Raw genomic sequence first — 22,356 nt, forward strand, 5'->3', positions numbered from 1 at the left:
GAGCACATGGCAGCAACATTGTTTTCTCGATTGATGTAATTTATTAAGTTTGGGGCCTTTTTGCTAACATTCCTTCCTTAATTTTGATTTGCCTGACTTTTTTTCAGTTTGTAGTATAGCCTTAATTTGTGACTTCAGTTTCTACAGGTTGAACCTCTCTAGTCCGACACCCTTGGGACCTGACCGGTGCCGAACCAGAGAATTTGCTGAACCACGGGAGGTCAATGCAGAGTGCCAGCAGGTCCCAATAGGCGTGGAAAGTAGGGGTGCAGGGGATGCTCCAGCACCCCCAGGCTTTGTGCCCAGCGCGGGCTCCGATGCCTGCCCCAGGTCCCAGCCACCGGCCCCTCGCATGGGGTCCCAGCCGCCGGCCCCAGGTTCTCCCCTTTCCTCCCGGGGCTTAAAAGCCGCGAATCAGCTGTTCGCAGCGCTCTGGAAGTGCTGGGAGGGAGGAGGAAGAGTTGGTAAGTGCAGGGCCGCTGGTGCGAGAGAGGCATGGGGGGCAGAGGGTAGAGCTTGGTGCCAGTGGATACTCCGCACCCGCTAATTTTGCCCCGTGGGTGCTCCAGTGCCTGTGCCTGACCACGGATGTTCCTGGACCAGGGAGTGCCGGATTACAGAGGTTCAACCTGTATTAAATTCCTTGGCAAGAGGAAACAATGGGATTGGTATTTAAGCATGTAAATTGCACAGTAATAAAAAAAAGAAATTGACACGCTCATTTAGCCCAGCACCTAAAGCTGCACATCTGAGATGTGACTGTGATTTGTGGTTGCACAGCTTTCCTTTGGCAGGCAGGCAGGTTCTGTGTTTGTTCTGAATTATCTGGGCAAGGAAGACAAGGTGGGTCCTTCTAAATTGGTTCAATAAAAGATATTACCTCACCCACCTTGTCTCTCTAATTTTCTGGGACCGACACAGCTTCAACAACACTGCACACATCAGATAAGGAAGTCCATTTTAAAAGTCACCATGTGATTGGAACCGGGTAGCAGTTTGTCAACATGATACTCCACTCTGTGAATGTGAAACTGGGGGTCCATATGGCTTGATAGCATCTCATTCCACCAGGTTGATCTAAAAAACAACAACAAAAAAACCTTGGTGGGATTGAATTAGGGAATAGCAAAACTTGCTTTTCCTGCTGTAACCTTTATCTCATGCTTTTGGGTCCGGACTCCGTCTGTTAAATTACAACTCCAACCTCTGGCCAGCAGTAGCTCTGACTGTGCTGGACTCACGAACAATGGGCCAAATTTTCTGCTGGTGTAAATGGGTGCTGCTCCATTAATTTCAGTGGAGTCCAGAAGTTCCAGGGAAAGGCAGACGAGAGTGGTCTTTGAGACTATGTGATTCAATCGCATCCTCACCTTTGGGACAATGTCCAAAATAATGCTGTTTGCCAGAAAAAGTTAGCCCCAAACTCTCCTTTTACCTCCCCCCATTTACTTGTTTTGCATATTGAAGACCCTGAAAACCAACATCTAGACGTCTTGCCTGTGTTTTTGTTTGTTGAGCATGCTGTTCTTAGCGATGAAGTGTTTAACTTGCACAGCTGTGTGGCAGAGAGAGGGTCTTTCTCACTGTCATTATTGCTATCTAGCATCTTTTAAAAGTAATCAGACAAGTTTTTAATTTGTTGCCTTTTTGGTTTTGGCAGAATTAATCTTCAGCTCAACAGTTATTCTAAACACAAGCCTTATAAAATGCTCTACGTGGCTTTATTTTCGTATGTGTCCATTTTAGAACTATTTCTCAGACAGTGTGTTCCAATCTGGCACCTATTAAGCAGGCTAAATTTCCATTGTCTTCAGTGGGAGGGGTGCTTGCTTTGCAGACTTCAGAATGAGGCTCCAGCCTAGTATGTCATGGCCAAGGTGTGGCTCTAAATTGGATTTTTAACATGGTTTGCTTTACCATGTTAGGCCAAACTAAAGTGGGTCATAACCTGGACCACAACAGAATTTAAGCCCAGCAAACCTCATAGTCTAAGAAACTATGCTGGGGACAGAATGGTCTAAGTACTTGTTGGGGAGTGTGAAATGAAAGTACCCTCCAACAGAGTATGAATGATCAATTGCAAGATATTCAGAGTATTGTTTCACCCTGAAATATGTAGAAAGGGCCACATGGGCAGTGAGACGGTTGATCTGATTCTAATTTCCCTTACAGACATGTAAATCAGGAGAAGCTTCATGGAAATCAGTGGAGTTTTACTGCAGGAAAACAAGTGAGAGTGATACCGAAGGGAGATCCAGTTTCTTCATGTTGGGAATGCAGAACACTGCATGGCTGAATTAGCTCATCATGGTTTGCCGAAAGCTCTGAGTTTTACAGGGATCTATGTAGTGGATGGTAAAGACTTCTCCCTACATTTGTGTCATTTTAGCAAGAGTGACAGAGAATGTTTTTTTCAACGGTGTAAGAATAAGACACAGAAACAGCTCCCAGAGATCAGATTCCACTTTGGGACCAAAAACCAGGACCCAAACTGTCTGAGGAAAAAATAGTTTGAATGCAAAATGAATGGTCATTTGTTGTAATCCCATGAATCCAAATTTAAAAAAGCATTGTGTTCATTTCACAAATTGATCAGTTCTTTCTCTTCCATGCTATGACTGTGCATAGATAGCAAATAGGAAGTTATAGTGGGTCTTTGTTTGAATGACCACCCTTGTGGGACAAAGTCACTTGGGGGGTCTATGCCAGCAGACGCACCAGAGATAGAAAATCCAGCATGGGAGTGATTACTCCTCCGTACCAAAGACACACTGGGGTTAACACTGGCCAAAAACTGAGCAGCAATGGCCAGGAAAGGGACAAGGCCGCTCATCCCCACTTCAGCCTGCATTAGCACGGCTCTATAGGAACCCCCAACAGGACTTCAGTTTGTTTTCTCCCTCTCCAACCTTTTTGGAAGCCCTGAGAGAGGCAAGTGGGGTACTAAGAAGTGCCCTTCTTTAGTAGAATGCCCCCTGAAGTGCAAGAGGCCGGACTGGCACACAGAAATGTGCCATGTACGTCCCTGTGCCAGCATTAGTGAGTCTGGCCCCTTGTTTGCACGCTTCTACAGAACGAATTTTAATAATTTTAGGCATAATCTATTTTATCCCTTAATTTAAAGTTTAGGACTTTCAAGGCTGATGATGAGGTTAGTGCTTTCTCTATGGGGGAAATAAGTAAAGAGTTATTAATGGAATATAAAAGACAGTGGCATGGTGTGATTTAAAAGTATTTTTTATCCATTAGGCCTTGATTACAGTATGTTACCCAATATTTCTAACTGGCTTTAAATTTGGATGCAAATTTTTTCATATCCTGGCTCATCTCTAGGAGAGCTTTCATGTTACTATTTTTTCATATAACTTCAAAGTCTTGTCTAGGAACTATTTTAGGGACTTAACTGCATATGATCTATTATGCACAGTTGCATACCAGCCTGTTCAAAGATTAGTCTTCTTTCTATTTCTAGTATTTTTGCAAGTCTGTACTCTTTTGCAATTTTTAAAGAATCTTTTCCCGCTTGGCATTTGAAAGAGAGAGCCTTGTATGTAAACTAGAGAGAATGACCTGCATGGTTCTGCTAGTATTCTAAAATTCCTGACCATTATTCATAATCTGCAAGGTTGCAAGGTTTAAAAGACAGCTTAGAATGTCACTTTTATTGAGAACTGAGTCTTTACAAATTCTCTTGCTCGGCTCAAAATCATCTGTGAATAAAAATATAACAATAGCTATTTAAAAAAATCTAAATTCTAGTGTAGAGCAGTTTCCTCCTCATGCAGAAAAGTTGTGAGTTCCTGCAATAGTTCTCATTTTCTGTAAAAGATTAACTCTATATTTAGTGTAATAGCTGCTAAATTGCAGTCTGTGACCATTCTGATGACACTTAAGCTGAGCCAGCGGTGTAGCCCGGACGGGACACTTGGATGGGCCCTTATTTCAGGTGGGTGGTCAATGCCGGGCACGGGGAGGCAAGAGGGATGGGGAAAGAGGGATCAGGGCTAGCTGGACAGGGTGAGGCGAGGCAGCCTTGCAGGAGGCGATGGACACTCTGGTCAAGACCGCTTCTGGCCCCAGGCGCGCAGCCAGGGAGTGGGGTCAGGGACTCATCCCTCTCTGCCCACCCAGCTCTCCAGATGGGGAGCAGGGTCGGGGCACAGGGGTTTACCCCACTCCACCTGCTTGGCATTCCAGCTGGGGAGTGGGCAAGTCCCCGTGCCCCGACCCTGCTCCCTGGCAGGAGCATGGGGCAGGCAGAGCAGGGCAAGTGCTAGGGTTGGAGCAGAGCCTGGGCTGGGGGTGTGGGCCTGGATGCTAAGTGCGTGGGCTGTGGCCCACCTGTGCCTACACCCCTGAGCTGAACATTTGTCTATATTAAGAAAGTTTACACTGGTTACCCTTGTGCCAATTTCCTTATTGTAGACAATTGCATTGTAGTCAGAGAAATCCTACAAGTCAAAAAGACAAACCAACACTGAAAAAGTAAAATTTCTCTGGACGAAATGGTGCTCTCACTCATGCATGAGCGACTGCACTGGTTTTGCATACTTCAGATAGCCTAGTAAAAGAACTAACAGCATCAGCGTAGTATTTTGTGTGTATGTTGATAATAGCATTCTTTTACATTTTCACAGATTAAGTATGGACTTTCTCTTTAGAGGCAAATGTTCTGGAAAAAAGAAAGAGAAGAGAAACATCTCACTTTCAGGCTCTGAATTTGATCCCTCTTATTACATTCTCATGAAACTAGAGATGACATACACTGATGATTGTGGACTCAGAAAATTATAAAATTTTAAAATCTTTCAAGTCTGTCACATTTTCATCATTTGGGGATGGCCATTAAGCACAGGCTATGGCAAACTTTGATAGTTTTGATACAGTAAACAGATAACATGTGACTTTATGTTCAGATCACACTGAAAAATTGTATAAAAAAGAGACCATTCAGGAGCAGATTAAAAAGAAAGGTTTGGTCCACAAAACCCCTTTTTGCTAGCTACATTTTTTTAGACTGTTTAAAATATTAAATTTATTTGCAACATACTGTTCAGTGATGATTTTACAGATCACATTATCTTCATCTAAAATGCCCATAGGGTGAACTTGGAACTAGTGAAAATGAAAGATTAATAGGAATGATTTGAGGTTACCACAGAGTTTTTTACCCACCTTGGCAACATGCCTTCATGCTGACATACAACACCATTGCTATTTCAGTCCTGACACTCCCTTGCCTGTGACTGTCAGCTGCATTATACTATACATTGGTTTCTCCATTGTATTTGCAAAAACCCAAGCTATTTTATGCAGGGTTGATAACCATCTGTCAGAGATGATGCTGGCCTTGAACCGGCTGACTGAGTCCCGTCAATGAAACCTATAAGATTATTATACAGAGGTTTTATCCAAACATTCACTCGGCTGCCTTTGATATGTCTGATAGAGTTGCCAGATCTTTAGCATCCGGAGTGCTGTTAGAGTATGTCTACACAGCAGCTGGGAGGGTGTTTCCCAGCTGGGTAGAAAGATACACGCTAGCTCCGCTTGAGTTAGTGCATTAAAAATAGCAGTGCAGTCATCACAGCACGAGAGGCAGCATGGGCTGGTTGCCTGAGTACAACCCTGCTCAGCCCTCTGGGTATGTACTCAAGCGAATACCCTGAGCTGCCACAAATGTTATCTCGGTCACACTGCCATTTTTAGGTGCTAGCTCGAACATGTCGACCCAAGCTGGGAATTGCACTTCCCTGCTGTTGTGTGGATGCACCTCTTCTTTAGGTGAGGCAGTGTAGCCTTTAACATATGTTTGCTGATTAAGTTGCAGTCTAGGTGGGAAACCTTTTGTCACCCAGTTTTTCCCTTCTGCCTCTTTCAAAACTTCCTGGCTTTTCGTTCTCTGCATGTGTCATGACAAGCTCCCATGCTCTGGTAATGCTTGCACGTCTCAAACTCATAGACTTTAAGGCCAGAAGGGACCATCACGATCATCTAGTCTGACCTCCTGCACGTTGCAGGCCACAGAACCTCTCCCACCACTCCCACTCCCTAACCTCTGGCTGAGTTACTGAAGTCCTCAAATCATGACTTAAAGACTTCAAGTTACAGAGAATCCACCATTTACACTAGTTTAAACCTGCAAGTGACCTTTGCCCCATGCTGCAGAGGAAGGCGAAACACCTTCTTCCCCCTGGGTGTCTGCCAATCTGACCCAGGGGGAAATTTCTTCCCGACTCTGAATATGGCGATCAGTTAGACCCTGTGCATGTAGGCGAGACCCACCAGCCATACACCTGGGAAGGAATTCTCTGTAGTAACTCAGAGCCCTCCCCATCTAGGGTCCTATCACCGGCCATTGGAGATATTTGCTGCTAGCAGTCACAGGTTGGCTAACATGCCATTGTAGGCAGTCTTCTCATATAATCTCCTCCATAAATTTTTCAAGCTCAGTCTTGAAGCCAGTTAGGTATTTTTGCCCCCACTGCTCCCCTTGGAAGGGTATTGCAGAACTTCACTTTGATGGTTAGAAACCTTCACCTAAATGCAAGCCTGAACTTGTTGATGGCCAATTTATATCCATTTGTTCTTGTGTCCACATTGACACTTAACTTAAATAATTCCTCTCCCTCTCTGGTATTTATCCCTCTGATGTATTTATAGAGAGCAATCATATCTCTACTCAGCCTTCTTTTGGTTAAGCTAAACAAGCCAAGCTCTTTGAGTCTCCTCTCATAAGGCAGGTTTTCCATTTCTTGGATCATCCTAGTAGCCCTTCTCTGTACCTGTTCCAGTTTGAATTCATCTTCCTTAAACATGGGATACCAGAACTGCACACAGTATTCTAGATGAGGTCTCACCAGTGCCTTGTATAATGGTACTAACACTTCCCTGTCTCTACTGGAAATACCTCGCCTGTTGCATCACACGACTGCATTAGTCTTTTTCACAGTCACATCATTGGAGTTCATAGTCCTCCTGTGATCAACCAATACACCCAGGTCTTTCTCCTACTCTGTCACTTCCAGTTGATGTCCCCAGTGTACAGCAAAGATTCTTGTTGCTGGTCCCTAAATGCATGACCTTGTGCTTTGCTCTATTAAATTTCATCACATTTCTATTACTCCAGTTTTCAAGGTCATCCAGATCTTCTAGTATGATATTCCAGTCCTCCTCCATACTGGCAATACCTCCCAATTTTGTGTCATCTGCAAATTTTATTAGCACGCTTTTTGTGCATGGACCATTAATAAAAATGTTAAATAAGATTGGTCCCAAGACCGATCCCTGAGGAATTCCACTAGTAACCTCTCTCAAGCCTGACAGCTCACCTTTCTGCTTGACCTGTTGTAGTTTCCCTTTGACCAGTTCCTTATCCACCTTTCAATTCTCAGATTAATCCCCATCTTCTCCAATTCAACTAATAATTTCCCATTTTGGAACTGTATCAAATGCTTTACTGTAGTCCAGCTAGATTAGATCTACTGCATTTCTTTTGTCTAAAAAATCAGTTATTTTCTCTTTCAATTGGTCAGTTCTTTCCTTGATCTTTCTCTAGTGCTGACAGTATTTTCTTCCCCACCACCCTGCCATCTTTTTTACATCACACACATCTTGGACAGGTTTTGCACTGTTTTTAAAAGTGTCCAAGATCAGTTTTTCCCTTTGTATAGCAAAGCCCAGGTTTCCTTTTGCAAATGAGACACCAGATGCTCTAACAAAGTCTACCCCACTTTCTGGGATTCCATATTTATTTTGGACTCTTACAGAACAAAATATGAAAAAAGCAAGCAAGCAAACAAACCCCCAAATTCCAAAACACCCTCCACTGGGCCCTGTACCTCATCTCTGAGGTCAGATGCTTTTGTTATAGTCTTTAACAGCAGCAGTTGTAAGACACCCCCTCCAAAAATGTAGATAATCCAAAGTATAGAATTATCACTTCTCACAATTATCTGAGCTAGGATCCTTATTGTGAGCTCAGTGGTTGGTCTGTGAGCTCACAGGCCCTCTTCCCAAGGAAGATAAATGTTTCCTGGCAGGTTAATTGGCAGCATTATGAGGGTCTCCTGCCAAACAAGCCAACTTGTTGAACCCCTTGTTGGTCCTAGATAACCCCCTGCAATAGAGCCTGAAACAGTGGGATTTCTTTCCAGGGAGTTTCTTCTAGTTTAGAATTGGTTTTTTTCCAGCCCAGAAGTGTCATTTTCTTGCACCATGACATGCCCCTAAAGCTAGTCTCACCAGACTGCATTTTCACAGACTGCTTAGAAAGCTCTGAAAAGGTTTGAAATGTGAAGAAAAGGTGACAGCTGTATCTAGCGAACAGACACCATTTTTCAGAGTGGTGTTACATGCACATGCTAAATTCTTCAGTAAAGTGTAATTGAAGGTGGACCTCAATAAACCATCAGTGTGTTTCTCCTATTCTTGTCTAGACTTTGGGGCAAACGGGTTCCGCTTCCTACATGGAATGGATGAATTCCTTTAGAAATATCATTATTTATTTATTATTGTGGGTGACCCCACAAGAAGTCACTGTGTTTCCTTGAAAACTATGCCAGGGCGGGTATTTAAATGCATATTTTCCGGTCTATCAAAGAACGTGGCTAAAGTTCATTCAATCGGACAAGTTACAGGAGCAGACAGCAGTAATCAGCCTGGCCCCAGTACATAGGTTGAGATTTGTGAGTTAGCCATTTGGGGCCTGATCCAAAAAGACCAGTAAAGTTAATGGAAAGACTCCTGTTGTCCTCAGTGGGCTTTGGATCAGGGCCCAGATGCAAAGTAGGAGCTTAACTACCTTTGGGCATCTGGGCTCAGGAACCTTAGAGATTATGCCAGTGAACTTTACTTCTGGTAATTCAGCTAGGTCCCAACAGCTGTTTGTAACTGACTACCTAATTACCACCCTTTCAGTCTGCAGAGTGAATATTTAACACAAAAAGCTCTACTCTATCTCACAAAGACTGAGCCATGCTGAAGGAGACATTCAAAAACAAACAGATTAGACTGCAGTAGCTGAGGGCACTTGGCCTCATTCTGAATGATCTCACAGCACCATGAAACTCCATTGACTTCAGTGGAATGAGAACTGGTTTACAAAGGATCAAATTAATCTGTTTTGTAATGACATTGGCTTCCATGGGCTTACACAAGGGATGGATTTTGTCCCATCCCTTCAGAGACACTAGCAGGAGCAAGATGAACAGCTACGCCTCTGTAAAAGCTCATGAAAGCTCATGCTCAAATAAATTGGTTAGTCTCTAAGGTGTCACAAGTACTCCTTTTCTTTTAGCTACACCTCTGCTGGTTCTCGCATATATACAGGGAGAGTGGTGCCATGGCAAAGGGGGAGCCAGTCATATGGGCTGTCCTTGTTCTGGTTTGGTTTCAGATTGTATGGGAAGGCTGGGAGGGGGAAAGTAATTTAAAGTGAATAGCTGGCAAATTAATATTCCTTTCAGAACTATGGAGCTTACGTTGTTTTGATGGCTAAACGCAGAAGTTCAAGTCTCAACTGTTTTAGTGGAAACGCAAAACTCTGAAGACAGTGGATTGTAAGTGGAGGAAGAAATTATTTCCATAATAGGTCCCTCTTCCTCCTCTCATTTTTGCCTATGCATCATAGTTACACATGGGGTCACCTGGGCCCTTCTGGTAACAGTCCCTTAGGCAGAACATCTTGAATAGAGGGCCATTAGCTCTGGAAAGCAGCTGGTAGTCATCAGGGCTTGGTGCAAAGTCCATCTCTGTTCTGAAGATTGCAGTGGGAAATGTCTGTCTTGAGGAAGCCCATTATGTTATGTAAATGCACCTAGAGGATGCTTGATGGGCACATTCAATAAATATAATGTGAAATAATGAGCAATTTTGGGTTTGCTTTAAAATTCATTTGGTTATATTTTCCAGTCTACACTTATGTTTTGTTAATGATTTGAGAGCTCAGTGTTTTAAAAAATTAATCTTAAAATCTTGCAGTTTTACTCTAAACATTCCTTATCATTCAAAAATTAGCATTAGCTTTTATACTATCGCCTGGATCCTGCCAGCCTTTACGTCATGCGCCACAAGGAGCACAAAGGTTTTGTGCCTTAGCATGAGGCATCAGGGAGGGCACATGTAGGTGACAGTATAGCTAAGCACTGTGGGTTTGATTTCTAGAGAATCTCCAGTCATTGAAGTCAATAGGAGCTCTGGGTGCTCAGCGGCTCGGTGAATCAGTTCATAATTACAGTCCCCCAAACTGAGCAGTAGAAAGTCCAATGATCCTTTCATGTCTGGTCCCTTGGGCAGATTCTGCCACCATTACAGTAAGTAGTTCCTGAGCATTCCTGCTCGTTTCAATAGCCCTACTTGAGGAGAGAGGTCATGCTCAGCATGAAGAAGGGTGGCAGAATCTGATCTACACTGCTGGAAACACAATGGAAGGAACTGGCCTATACTCTTGGGTTGGGAACACAAAAGCAAAGGTGAGCAGGGCAAAGGTGGAGAATGGGCGTGTGTGAGGAGTCGTGGGCTTATGTGTGAACCTTGACAGACAAATAAGGGAGGAGTCCTTGTGGCATTTTAGAGACTAACAAATTTATTTGGGCATAAGCTTTTGTGGGCGAAAACCCACTTCATCAGATGCATTGGAGAATGCCTTCTTGTTATTTTTGCTGATACAGACTAAGATGGCTACCACTCTGAAATAAGGGAGGGATTCTCTCACCTAGTAGGGTCCAGCTGGGGAAGAATTCCCCTGAGGCAGCCATTGTGAGGGACAGCTGTTCATTACGCTAGTCAGGACCCCTTGCAAACCCTGACTTGAAACCACGTTAGTTCCCCTTCACCTTGCACTGAGCCTTTCTATGCCATGCCTCTGGAAGACATAGCATACAATGTCAGCCAAGGTGTTTAGCTTATGCTCCCCCTTGGCCTCAATTCCATTCCTAGGTGGGAGTAAATTATCATCTCCATAGCATTGTTCTCATTCGTGCCGGCTTGGTTCCTCTGCACTTCCTGAACTGCTCACTCTCTCTCTTTTTACCTTGCACTTACAACACAACACACTGCTGCAATCTTGCCGCTGCACCGAGCAGATTCAAGGCCTACATAGCTGACATTTGTTTCAGTGTGAACAGAGTAAAGTGATGATAGCCACTTAGAAATAAATACAAGCAGTAACAACATTGTTAATTGGGGGGGAATTCTCCAGGCAGTTAGTGGTTTGTAGAGGGTTTAATTTTGTGAAAAATACCAAATGCTTTTGGGCTAATAACCTGATGCTATTCTTTAAAGTCAAAATAAATCATCTTCTTCCTCAGCTGGCTAAAGGAATCTCCTCAGCCAAACTGTTTGCTGCCTGTTAAGCACTTGTTGTGCTGGCAGCGGTAGTTGAAACTATGCCATACTTGGCAGTGAAAGAATCTTCCCTGAAGACATGCCATCAGCTGAGGAATAGCTCTAGGCCAATGGAAAGGGTGTGGCAGAATGCCATGATATTTTAATGAATGGAAAACTATATTGTCCATTAAGATGTTCCACGTTCTGGAAAAGAAGAATTCTTAGCACCATTTATTATATCAGTTACTGGTATTATTTTTTTGTTATGGGTGAAATTCTGATCCCACTGGAGTCAACTCCCATTGACTTCAGTGGGGCGAGGATTTTATCCTATATGTTTAGACACATGTAAAAATGAAAACGCTTGCTACCCAAAGTGATTTGATAGACATACACAATCGGTCCCACTTGGAAATGGTTTTTTTCTTTTTTTTAATCATTGTGTGCTTCTAAATAACTTCTTGTGGCACTGTTTAAAAACGTTAACAAATAATATAGGATCCCAAAATGTGTAGCTGCTATACGGGTTGATTATGGAGAGTTTCCACTTTCTATTTCTAGGCTGCTGGTTGGAATCCACACCAGGCTGCTAGGGAATACTGACTAATTATTAGTGTTGGGGGAATCTCTTGTAGTTCCAGGGCTCAGAAACTTGTCAAACTATTTTTGAGATTTGCAAAACTAGCTGAATCTGTGATCCCTTTCCCTGTACTTTATATCTTTTATTTTCCCAAGAGATAGTTACTTTAAAAATGTTTTTTGGGTTGAAAAGAATCATTGCTATTTATTAGGGGTGGGAAATTGCCGTTTACTCACACAGTAGCATGGCACAATCGGGTGTCTTACACATGGTCTATTATAGTGCAACTGTTTTTAAAAAGTTTTTCTCTCTCCTTTCTGCACCTCTCTTCATAGTCTCTCTCTTAAACATTATTGCATTTACATTCTGCTTGAGTCTGAATTCAACTTTCAAACCCCTAATGTCTGAGTGGGTTTGAAATTAGAGAAAATTAGTTCACCCAACCCTAGTCATTACTATCTGATGACTGACTGGTGGCCTGTGTGAAATGACTGAATCGTTGTCAATCTCGGTCCTAAGGGTTCATATCACAAGTGACAACTCTGTGGCAACTTCAGCAAAGAGGTCAAAAATTGGTGGGCCAGAGACTGAACTCTCACTGCTAGTGGTGGTTGCTTCAGGATGTGGGCTGAGACAGCAGCAGGACGCTGTGGGGAAGTTTGCACAGCTGCTGCCCTATTTTACAGATAAACAGAAGAGGGCTTGTCAATTTCTGTAGTTCTACAAGCATTACACATTTCACTTAAGAAAATAAACAAGCTGGTAAAATAATATATAATTGCCCAATGGCCAAAACTTTTAATCAGCTACAAGTTTATATAACATCAATAAAACTGCTAGTGTAAAAGTTGTGAGCCTTGTGGGTTAAGGGCTCAGATTTCTCTCTTTATAAGTATAAAAATAAAGAAACTTGCAAATGAAACTTCCGTTTCCCTTCTCGTTGGTGATGGAATAACATCCCAGTGGCAGCCACAGCGTTTGCTCATATGGAGGAGTCGTATTAAGGAAGTATGTATGTATTTCAAGCTGCTGCTTAGTGTGATTTAGCAGCTGGAAATGAGGAGTGCCAGCACGATGTGACCAACCAGCAAGTGTTCAGCAGTGGTTTGAGACCCACTGGTGTAGGAGTTAATACAAAATTGCCAGTCCCAGTGTTTAAAAACAATCACAAGTCAGGCCCCAAATATCATGAGATTGGCTTAAAAATCAAGAACTTTTTTGAAAAACAATAAATTTGAGGGGGTCTTCTCATTTGCCTTCTGGTGTTGGAGCCATTAGGGTTCACATTTTCAAGCTTTTTACTGCAACCAGGAGGGTTAGAAATTTACTTTGTTTGTTTTAATGAAAGCTTGGTTTTTGAGTAATAACATGGTTCCAGGAACTTGGACTTTAAGCAAAACACTAAATATCGTAAGTCTCATGATAAATTTGTGTGAGATGGGAACAGTGTTGATAGAAATGGGTCATACTGTTTGCTTTGGCGCAAATCCATGGCAGAAGGCACTGTAGTCCAAAAAGATATGCCAGCAGTGCTAACGAATGCTGTTGTGACATACAGCATGAGCCAGTGCTGATCTGGACAGAGTTAGCCATCAAAGGAAATCCATTCTTATCGTATGTGGCTTTGTGAGGGCAAAGCGTTGCATACTTCTGCAGTTTCCTATCTCCTTGGAACCATTTCCCCAGGTCATGCTTCAGGCATATACATGGTGTGGAGGACACTGGTGGTGCTGTATGGCATAATACCACATAGCTGCACTTCACCTCATATATTCACAGATCTATCCAGTTCTGTGTATAGTCCCTGGGCCTCTTTACTGCCTCCTGTTCCTTGCCAGCGTGTCTCCAATGGAGCCGGGACCCTCAGTTTCCTTGCCGCCTGCAGAACCCATTCATGGGGTGATTTCAGAGCAAGGAAGGGGAACCTTGCCTAAGCCAACACTGACCTAATCAGCAATACTAGAGGCAGAAAAAAGTCAGATGTTGCTGGTCCCCCATCACTGTCCTCTCCAGCCTCCGGCCGACTCACTCCTCACTTGTCAAACCATCAGTGGGAGAGCTTGTAGAGAGCCAAGAGGAAGGGGAAACGATGCAATGTAGGTGGCGCTTTCTCTTCCCCTCCCCTCTCTTTACCACTCCCTTTCTGAGGTATTCCATTCTTCCATCTATGCAAGCAGCCAGAGGAGACACCTTGGTAGATGGCTGTCACCTTTGTCAAATGCATTCCATGGTGTAGGTTAGTGAGGGAGGAATTCAAGCCAGACTGGTTACTGATACGGGGGCTTGCTATTGGACAGTGTTTACACTGGTGTATCATCTAGGAGAGAGCACTTTGGGGCTGCTTCCTGCCATCCTTTGGGCTGTCAGAACTCAACAGGAGTTTCACCTGCGTGAGGTGGCCTGACATGCTCCTGTGTTATAATGGGAAAGAGGGATTGTAAGAGATCCCTTTGCTATTATTTAAAATAGTTTGGTCATTAAATATGTACCGTGAAAAGAGACGTTCTGGGTTACAGCCAATCAAAGGATGACTTATTGAATGTCCTCCTTTGCCTTGAGGGAAGGGGGTTGCAACCTTAAGACAGGCTAGTGGAGGCTTGTGGTGTGTACTAAAATGAAAGTTTGCAGTAATCACCATAGCAGCTGGTAGTAAATGAGGTTAAAAAACTAAATATGTCAAGGCATGCTGAGATCAAGTCTGATTCTTAATTTAGGGTCCAGATTACTGTATTGAATTTTCAGCACCTATAGATGATTCACACAGGATTAGACATTGCTGGGCTCTAACCAGCAGAAAATCCCTCTAGAATAATAAGGCTTTGTGGTTTTTAATGCAGTTAAAATACCAGCATTATTCACATTGGAGACTTAGCTCAGTTTTGCCAGCTACTGTATGATTTCCGAGTACTCATGTAAGTAGGCTGTAAAGCATGAGTCATCTTATTGAATCCTGCCAGTTAGATAGAAAGACTTAAGCAACCTTCACGATGTGATTTAGCAAGTAAGACTGGACTGCCAGCCAGCAAAGAGCAGTCTGAATGAATGGGAAAAACTACCCCTTTGGGAGGCCAATTCTTTTTACCTTTTTTTTTCTGACAACTGAATATAATTTTCCCCCTCTTCTATGAAGTTTCCAAAATAAGCTTCTAGGGTCAAATCATTTCCCTTTGCTAAGAGAGAGGTTTGGCACAGGGTGGTAGGGGAAGCAATTTCTCTGTACACTACTGCAATGTCAGGATTGCAATAGTCCCTATTGCTTCTGCACCTTTGGTTTGCAGGAGGCTGTGGCCAGTGGGTCTGCAACGTGGTGGTTTCACCGGATTCATCCTTAATCTTTTCTAGTGTGGTTCTACTCTGCAAAAGTGGCATTATGGGGTCCCATGTTTATTTTCCGTGTAATAACTTCTGTATCAAATGTACTCCATTTACGAGTAAAAAGATGTTGTTTTCTTCAGACTTCCAGCCCTTCAGACTCAACCTGAGCTCCCAGGGTCAAGCTGAGTTCTTTCCATCTTCTGCATTGTCACTCGCAATAAAGGTTCTGCCAGCCAAAACGGGCCTCCAACCGCATCTGTGCAACAGCACTGCCCTCCAGTTATGCCCATAGCTACACCTGTGGAAGCCCGGGCTTGTCTGAGGATCTGCACAGGTGTAGCTGATTGGAATGTAGTGAACAATCCTCCTGATGATGTACAGACAGAACCCGCAGCTCATTCCGCCTTCCCTGTCCGCAGTGCTAACAGGAGCCAAAGGTAGCATCTGCTCATTTCTATCAATGAAGTGAGCAGATAGAATTCTGAGAATGGTTGAGTAAGAAGGTGCCACGTTTACAGAATTGCTTTTAAAACAACACTATATGGGGAAGAGCAGGGAGCCCTTGTGGGACTGGTCTCCCCCGTATGCAGCTGTGGTGAAGCACGGGTTCCACTGTACCTGGGGACCTCAGGAACCAGGGAGGTGGGAACAGGTCCTGTTTGCTGGTGTGAAAAAAGGGAGGAGAGAGTTGGAAGAGCAATCTAGAATGCGCCTGTCTGACGTCCTGAACTGTACTTTTACTAGGCTGTCTTTGCCCCTTTTTAGATACATTTTAATTCAACTTTCTCCAGAAGACCATTTTCTGCTACTGTGCCAGTGAAACGTATCTGACCTGAAATATCAAGAACGTGCATTTACACTCTAATGGAAATACCAAAAACTTCACCTTTTAAAAAAAAAAAAAAAAAGCACAGATGTGAAATGTATGATACAAATTCTTAGTCCTGAGCATAGGATTTACTAGCTTGAATAGTGCCACTGAAAACAATGAGGTTACTCAATAAATTTGTTAGTCTCTAAGGTGCCACAAGTACTCCTTTTCTTTTTGCGGATACAGACTAACACGGCTGCTACTCTGAAACCTGTCAAGTGAATATGCCCGGCAGGTTTTTCATGATCAGGCCTTTAATTGTATTTGTTATTTTCTGTATGTAGGTCCCAATCCTGCAATGACCTCTGGGTAGGCACTGGGAAGCAGGTTTAAAACAAAAGGAAGTATTTTTTCACACAGCACACAGTCAACCTGTGGAACTCCTTGCTAGAGGATGTTGTGAAGACTAAAACTATAACAGGGTTCAAAAAAGAACTAGATAAGTTCATGGGAGGATAGGTTCATCAATGGTTATTAGCCAGGATGGGCAGGGATGGTGTCCCTAGCCTCTGTTTGCCAGAAGCTGGGAATGGGCGACAGGGAGTGGATCACTTGATTACCTGCTCTGTTCGTTCCCTCTGAACTTGGCATTGGCCACAGTTGGAAGACAGGATACTGGGTTAGAAGAACCTTTGGTCTGACCTCATATGGCCGTTCTTATGTTCTTTATATACACAAAGCTCATTGTGGCATCAGGGCCACAGTTTGCAAAGCGTGTTGGGAATAAAAGATGCTGTATTATAAAAATGGGATTCTCTATGGTATGGTTTGAGCTGTTAAATTGGAGCCAGCCTTTTCCTAATGATAAAACGTACTTGACATTCACATCATGTTTTAGCTATTTTTTTAGCTTTGAGACACACACAGAGTAGCCAAGTATTCACCTGTTGATGTTACCAGGTTAAATGTCAGTTGGATGCATTATCAAGGGAAGATCAGTAACAATATACTTGTCTTTGAGCAATATTATTATTATTTTTGCCTCTAAAGTATTTGTGTGGCGATGGGTGGAGGTATGGGACATGAGGTGCGAGTGAGCTCCGCATCAAATTGGTTTTAGGAAACTACATAGGGCCTGAATTTCAAACATGCAAAACACCCATGACGCCAACTAAAGTCAGCAGGTGCTCAGCATCTCTCAGAAGTCAGGTCCATAGGGTTCAGAAATTACCATAAGGAAAAAGTAAGGGCATGCCTCCCTGCCAGTCTGTAAAGACTGAGCCCATCAGAGGGACCTGGTTATATTTAATTGGCTCAGGAAGTCAATGGAGTTACACCAGGTGTAAATGAGAAGCAAATCAGGCCCCATGTATCTCTTCTTCTATAGTGTCATAATTTCATGGCTATATTCTGATTAAGTGACCTGTGGGGAGGTAGCAGATGGCAAGTTAGAGAATACAGTGATATACTCCGGAGAACATAAACTTAATCTCTGTTACTTTAGAAGAAGAAGAAGAACTGAGGACATTGAATTTAAATGTTGTGCCAAATAAAGGTGAAATTTCAAGTTATGTGCATTCCTTCTTGGTAAACCTTTCTTGAAATTGAAATAGCCTTTAGTTTTAAAGTAAGACTGCACTGTAAAAAGGGATACTGTCAAGTGAGCTTTTTAAGGATTTAAATTTTTTAGAAAGTGTTTTCCAACTTACATACTTCTTTTCAGAGTTTTTGCTTCAGAGAATGTTCTAAGTATCCCCACAGTTTGGCTAGATTTGCCATACAACTGCCCTTATTAAAGCAGCGTTGTGGTAGCCGTGTCAGTCCCAAGATATGAGAGAGAGAAGGTGGGTGAGATCCAGGGCTTTGGAGCTGTGCTCCAGCTCCGCTCCCGCTCCACGCAAAAACCTGCAGCTCCACTGCTCTGGAGCTCCTCCACGCTCCAGTGCCGGGCTCTGCTCCAAAGCCCTGGATTGGTCCAATAAAAGATATCACCTCACCCATCGTGTCACTCTAATACTTAAGGCAGGGCAATGGGAAAAAGGCTCCTTGGTTCCTATAACTCTTGCTGTTTGGAGTTGAAAAACTGCCGTGCTAAAAGAGCTGACGTACTCATTATTTTCCAACTGGTTAAAACGATAGGCTGGGACAGCAGAATTCTGAGTTCAATTCCTGGCTCTGCTCTAGATTTCTGGTGTGAATTTAGGCAAGTCACATAAGGTGAAATCCTGACCATAATTGAGGTCAAAGGGAGTTTTGCCACTGACTTAACTGAGATGAGGATTTCACCCACAGTCTCGCTGAAACTGAGATGGGAATAATAGTACTTTCCCACCTCATAGACGTAGTACGAGGCTAAATATATTAACAATTATGATGGGCTCAGATATTACAGTAGGTAGATGAGATCATTTGACTCTATCTAGGTTCTTATATAGATTCTATCTTGAAATGAGAGTTGAGTTGTATTGAACATTTTACTAACTGGACCTTATTTCCATCTCTGGCCAAAGGAGATTTTTGTTGCTTAATTAAAAGTGAAAAGATTTGCATAGTAAGATAATGAACATTGACTATAGATTATACAGTCCAAAATAGTGTTCACAAATACCACAACTGCCACAACAAATGACTTTTCATTTTTATTTTTAAGTGAATTTGCTTTCAGTGTTTTTGCTAATTGTAAACATTCTGGTGAACAAGTTTACTGGCAAAAATGCAAAGGTGTTTTCTGGAACAGTAAACTTTATGCCAACATTGGATGCTAGCTGGAAATGCATATTTTGAATTAGTAAAAATGAGCATTCACATTGAAATCTTGATTCTAAATATTATATTAATCCAGTCAGAGAACAGAAACCTACTATACCATATCTAATTGTATAATGAAAAACGAACTCCTGGAGCTTCAGTATCAAAATACTTTCAACAAACTGCTCAGAAAAATATCTACAGTACAAAAACTATATATAGAAATTACTTGTGAACAATTTCTATGCTTCTAACTCAGTTATGTTCCATTTCTTTGCTTTTCTTTAACATATCTACGCCAGCATTGTATGGCTCTGGATTTTCCCACTCCCTTATTGAATCTTTCTGTTTGCTTAAGTGAATGAAGCATCTATCCCATCTCAGATTGTCTCTTTTATGGCTGCACGTGATTGAAGGGGCTGAGAAACCATTATAAAATCTATTAGACAGTTTAATGCTCGCTTGGCCAGGTGTAAACTTGCTGCAGTCCTCAGCAGTCAATTGGGCTTGATCCTTAAAGGTGCTTAGCAGCCTCGATTCCCGCTGAAATCAATTGAGTTGAAGGTTCTCACCAGTGGGATGAGATTTTGTCTTCAGGCTAACTTTATCTGAAAGATGGAACATGAGCAGGACATGCAATTTGGGGCAAGTAAAAGACTGAAAATTCAACAGTTTCTTGTCCTCTGTGTGGAGTGCCAGAAATGATATTTTTCCAGTATTTATTAACTTGGCCCGAGATTTCAATTCCTCTTGTTATGGGTTCCTAGATAGACATTTTTGAGAAGGGAACAAACGCTGTGTTTTGCTATTGATGCCAATGGAATCAAAATTTGGCTCTATGAACTTGGAAGGTTTGATAAAGCAACAGAAGTTTTAATTGTCAATATTCAGTAGAATCACTCTTCTAGACAAGCTTGAAGCTAGTAGAAAGCAGGGATTTCTATTAGCCACTGGACACTTAGCGGTTACAATAGCCAGGTGGAAGATAACAAAGAACCAATCACACAGTTACTTTGGTTTTAATTCAAGGAAAGATTATCAGTTTTAGGCCCTCAAGTGGGTTTCTTTGCATTTCCTTTAAATAGGAAGATGCATTTCAAATAGTTCAAGAATTACATTAAATCTGATCAATGCGTGCGGAAGATTGAACTCAGTGCCTGTAATGCTAGTTTCAGATTCAGGCTAAAAATTATAGTTAGTGTTTTTTTTATTTTTTTTTATTAAGTCTATCAGATATAAAGATTTGTACATGCAACTGTTTTTTTGATTTGAGTGTCAACAGGTCGAATTAGATTGTCAATAGTAGCGAACTTGCCTGTTTAAAAAGCTGTTTTATCTCAATGTAGATTTGAGGTTCATAGAGAGCCTTTTTTTGCTCCATTGTTTAAGACAGCATTTTATAGATAGAGTGAGAAGAGAGAAGGTGCTTAAAAATTAATGCTATGTTGACAGGCGTCTTTTAGAGCCTATTATATGATAACAAGATGGTTTACCTATAATTTGTGTATGGTTATTTGCCTTTGTAAACATTTTTGTATAAGGAATATATAGAAGTAGGTCTCCACTCCTTTGTTTGCAGAAAAAGAATATGTGTTACGTTCTTATTTAACAGTACACAGTTACAACTGTTGAAAACATGTAACCTAAAAATTGCCTTTAATTTTCTTTTCTTTAGGAAAGGAGTTATTGATCCTATAACATGGAGGATTGCCTTCATACCTCTTCTGAAAACCTTTCCAAACTGGTCAGTTGGGCCCACAGCCATGGGACCATCTGCAGCCTCATTCCAAATCTAAAGCACTTGCTTTCTGAAGGTTCCCATGGCAACCTGACAGCTATGTGGGGCTGTAGCGCAGGCCATGCGTATCATTGGCCACTGACTGCTACCTGCAGGGCTGGGTCCCAGGAAAGAGTGTGTTTCCAGGACAACAGAAGCTTCAACTCGGACAGTCCCAGCATCATAGGTGTGCCCTCGGAGACACAGACTAGCCCAGTAGAGAGGTACCCTGGGAGACCAGTGAAAGCAAAGTTGGATTGTAACAGAACCAGGGACTCCTGTGATTTCTCTTACTGCAGTGAGCCTTCAGAGCTAGATGAAGCCGTGGAAGAATACGAAGATGAGGCTACCCTCTTTGACATGGTCTGCGAGTCCTCAGTGACAGATGAGGATAGTGACTTTGAACCTCATACCCAAAGATCTCAAACCATTTCCCGCAAAAGGCCTGGTCCGGGCCAATCCTCATCATCTCTTTCAGGCTCCCAGTCTCAGGTCATTGATGAAAGCTGTAACAATGTGATCGTCAAAAAGATTAAGCAAGAAATCCCTGAAGATTATTATATTGTGGCTAATGCAGAACTTACCGGTGGCATTGATGGACCTGCATTATCGCTGACGCAGATGTCAAAGCCCAAGCCTCAAACTCATGCTGGACCTTCGTATATTGGCTCCTCTAAGCCCACCCCCACTGTAGCGCCTTCTCTCAGTGCTGAGCTAGACTTACAAAACGTGTCTGTTTCTCCCCCTGTCATATCGAGGCCTGCGGTTCAGAAGCCTGCAAGAGTAACTCTGGCTTCCCCAAACAGAGGACCAGCTAGCACCCCTACAGCCAACCAACAGGTTGCGCTCCAGATGCCAGTCAGTACTTCCAATACCAGCAAACAGATTAGCATTCCTTTATCAGCCCTGCAGCTCCCTGGACAAGAAGAGCAAGCTGCTTCAGAAGACCTTCTCCAACCCGTGCCAAATCAGGGTCCAGCCGGCGAAGTAGCATTATCTCCTTCAATTAGTGCAGAGCCGGAAGTCAGCTCTAGTCAGCAACAACCTAACACTGCGCCTATCATCACCGCCGAGGCAACAGTACAGTCAATACCAGGTATGAAACTATGGGAAGCTCATACTGTCATGCAGGGAATTCAGTGTCATTCTAAAGGACACATTTCTAAAACAAGAATTGCAGTTGAGAAAGTGAAATATTGATCATGGTCACCATGGGTTACAGGAAGGTATTACTAGATAAATCAGTAGCTAAGCTCCCTCCATTGGAAGGGTGTTTGGAAAGCTTTCATTTAATAGAGCCCATAAGCACTTGATGTAGGATCATGTTAATCCAGGGATACTTCATAAAGGAACCAGCAGACTTTTTCTCTAAAACAGATAGATCTCAGAGTAGGTTGCATTTGACAGCCACATAGTTCTGTAGTGCAATATCTATATGGAACGGTATGCAGCTATCTAGTTATACATAAGGAGTTTTGATACAGAAAAGCAGACTGTTCCATTCATTTGCTACATCAGAAAGATAAAATCTTAGTAAAAGCAATCTACAGTAGTGGTCAGTGCTTTCCTCTCCTTTCCTTATTCCTATCAAGAGAGCTGACATTTGAAATGCAGAAGCAGGGGAGAGGTGTAACAATAATGGCTGGAGAGAAGTTTGTCCTATTATAAATCTTTATTACATTTTTTCACCAACTTGTAAATCACAGCAGCCTGGAGAGACTGGAGAGAGAGACATATACCTTTAAACCTTAAAGTAAGAGTGCTTATACTTTAAATGAAGCAAAAGAGATCCTTTCC

General features: G+C 42.6%; 1 protein-coding gene across 1 annotated transcript in view; it reads left to right on the plus strand.

The window, feature by feature from the left end:
• Positions 1-22,356, plus strand: part of KIAA1958 (KIAA1958 ortholog) — a 115,236-nt gene that overhangs the window by 30,006 nt on the left and 62,874 nt on the right. The window contains exon 3 of the mRNA XM_077816486.1: positions 20,458-21,655. Within this exon, the coding sequence (XP_077672612.1) occupies positions 20,482-21,655 (1,174 nt within the window). The 5' untranslated portion in view covers positions 20,458-20,481. The remainder of the gene's footprint in view (positions 1-20,457; positions 21,656-22,356) is intronic.

The sequence above is a fragment of the Eretmochelys imbricata genome, chromosome 5 (assembly GCF_965152235.1).
Source record: "Eretmochelys imbricata isolate rEreImb1 chromosome 5, rEreImb1.hap1, whole genome shotgun sequence".
NCBI classification, from domain to species: Eukaryota; Metazoa; Chordata; order Testudines; family Cheloniidae; genus Eretmochelys; species Eretmochelys imbricata.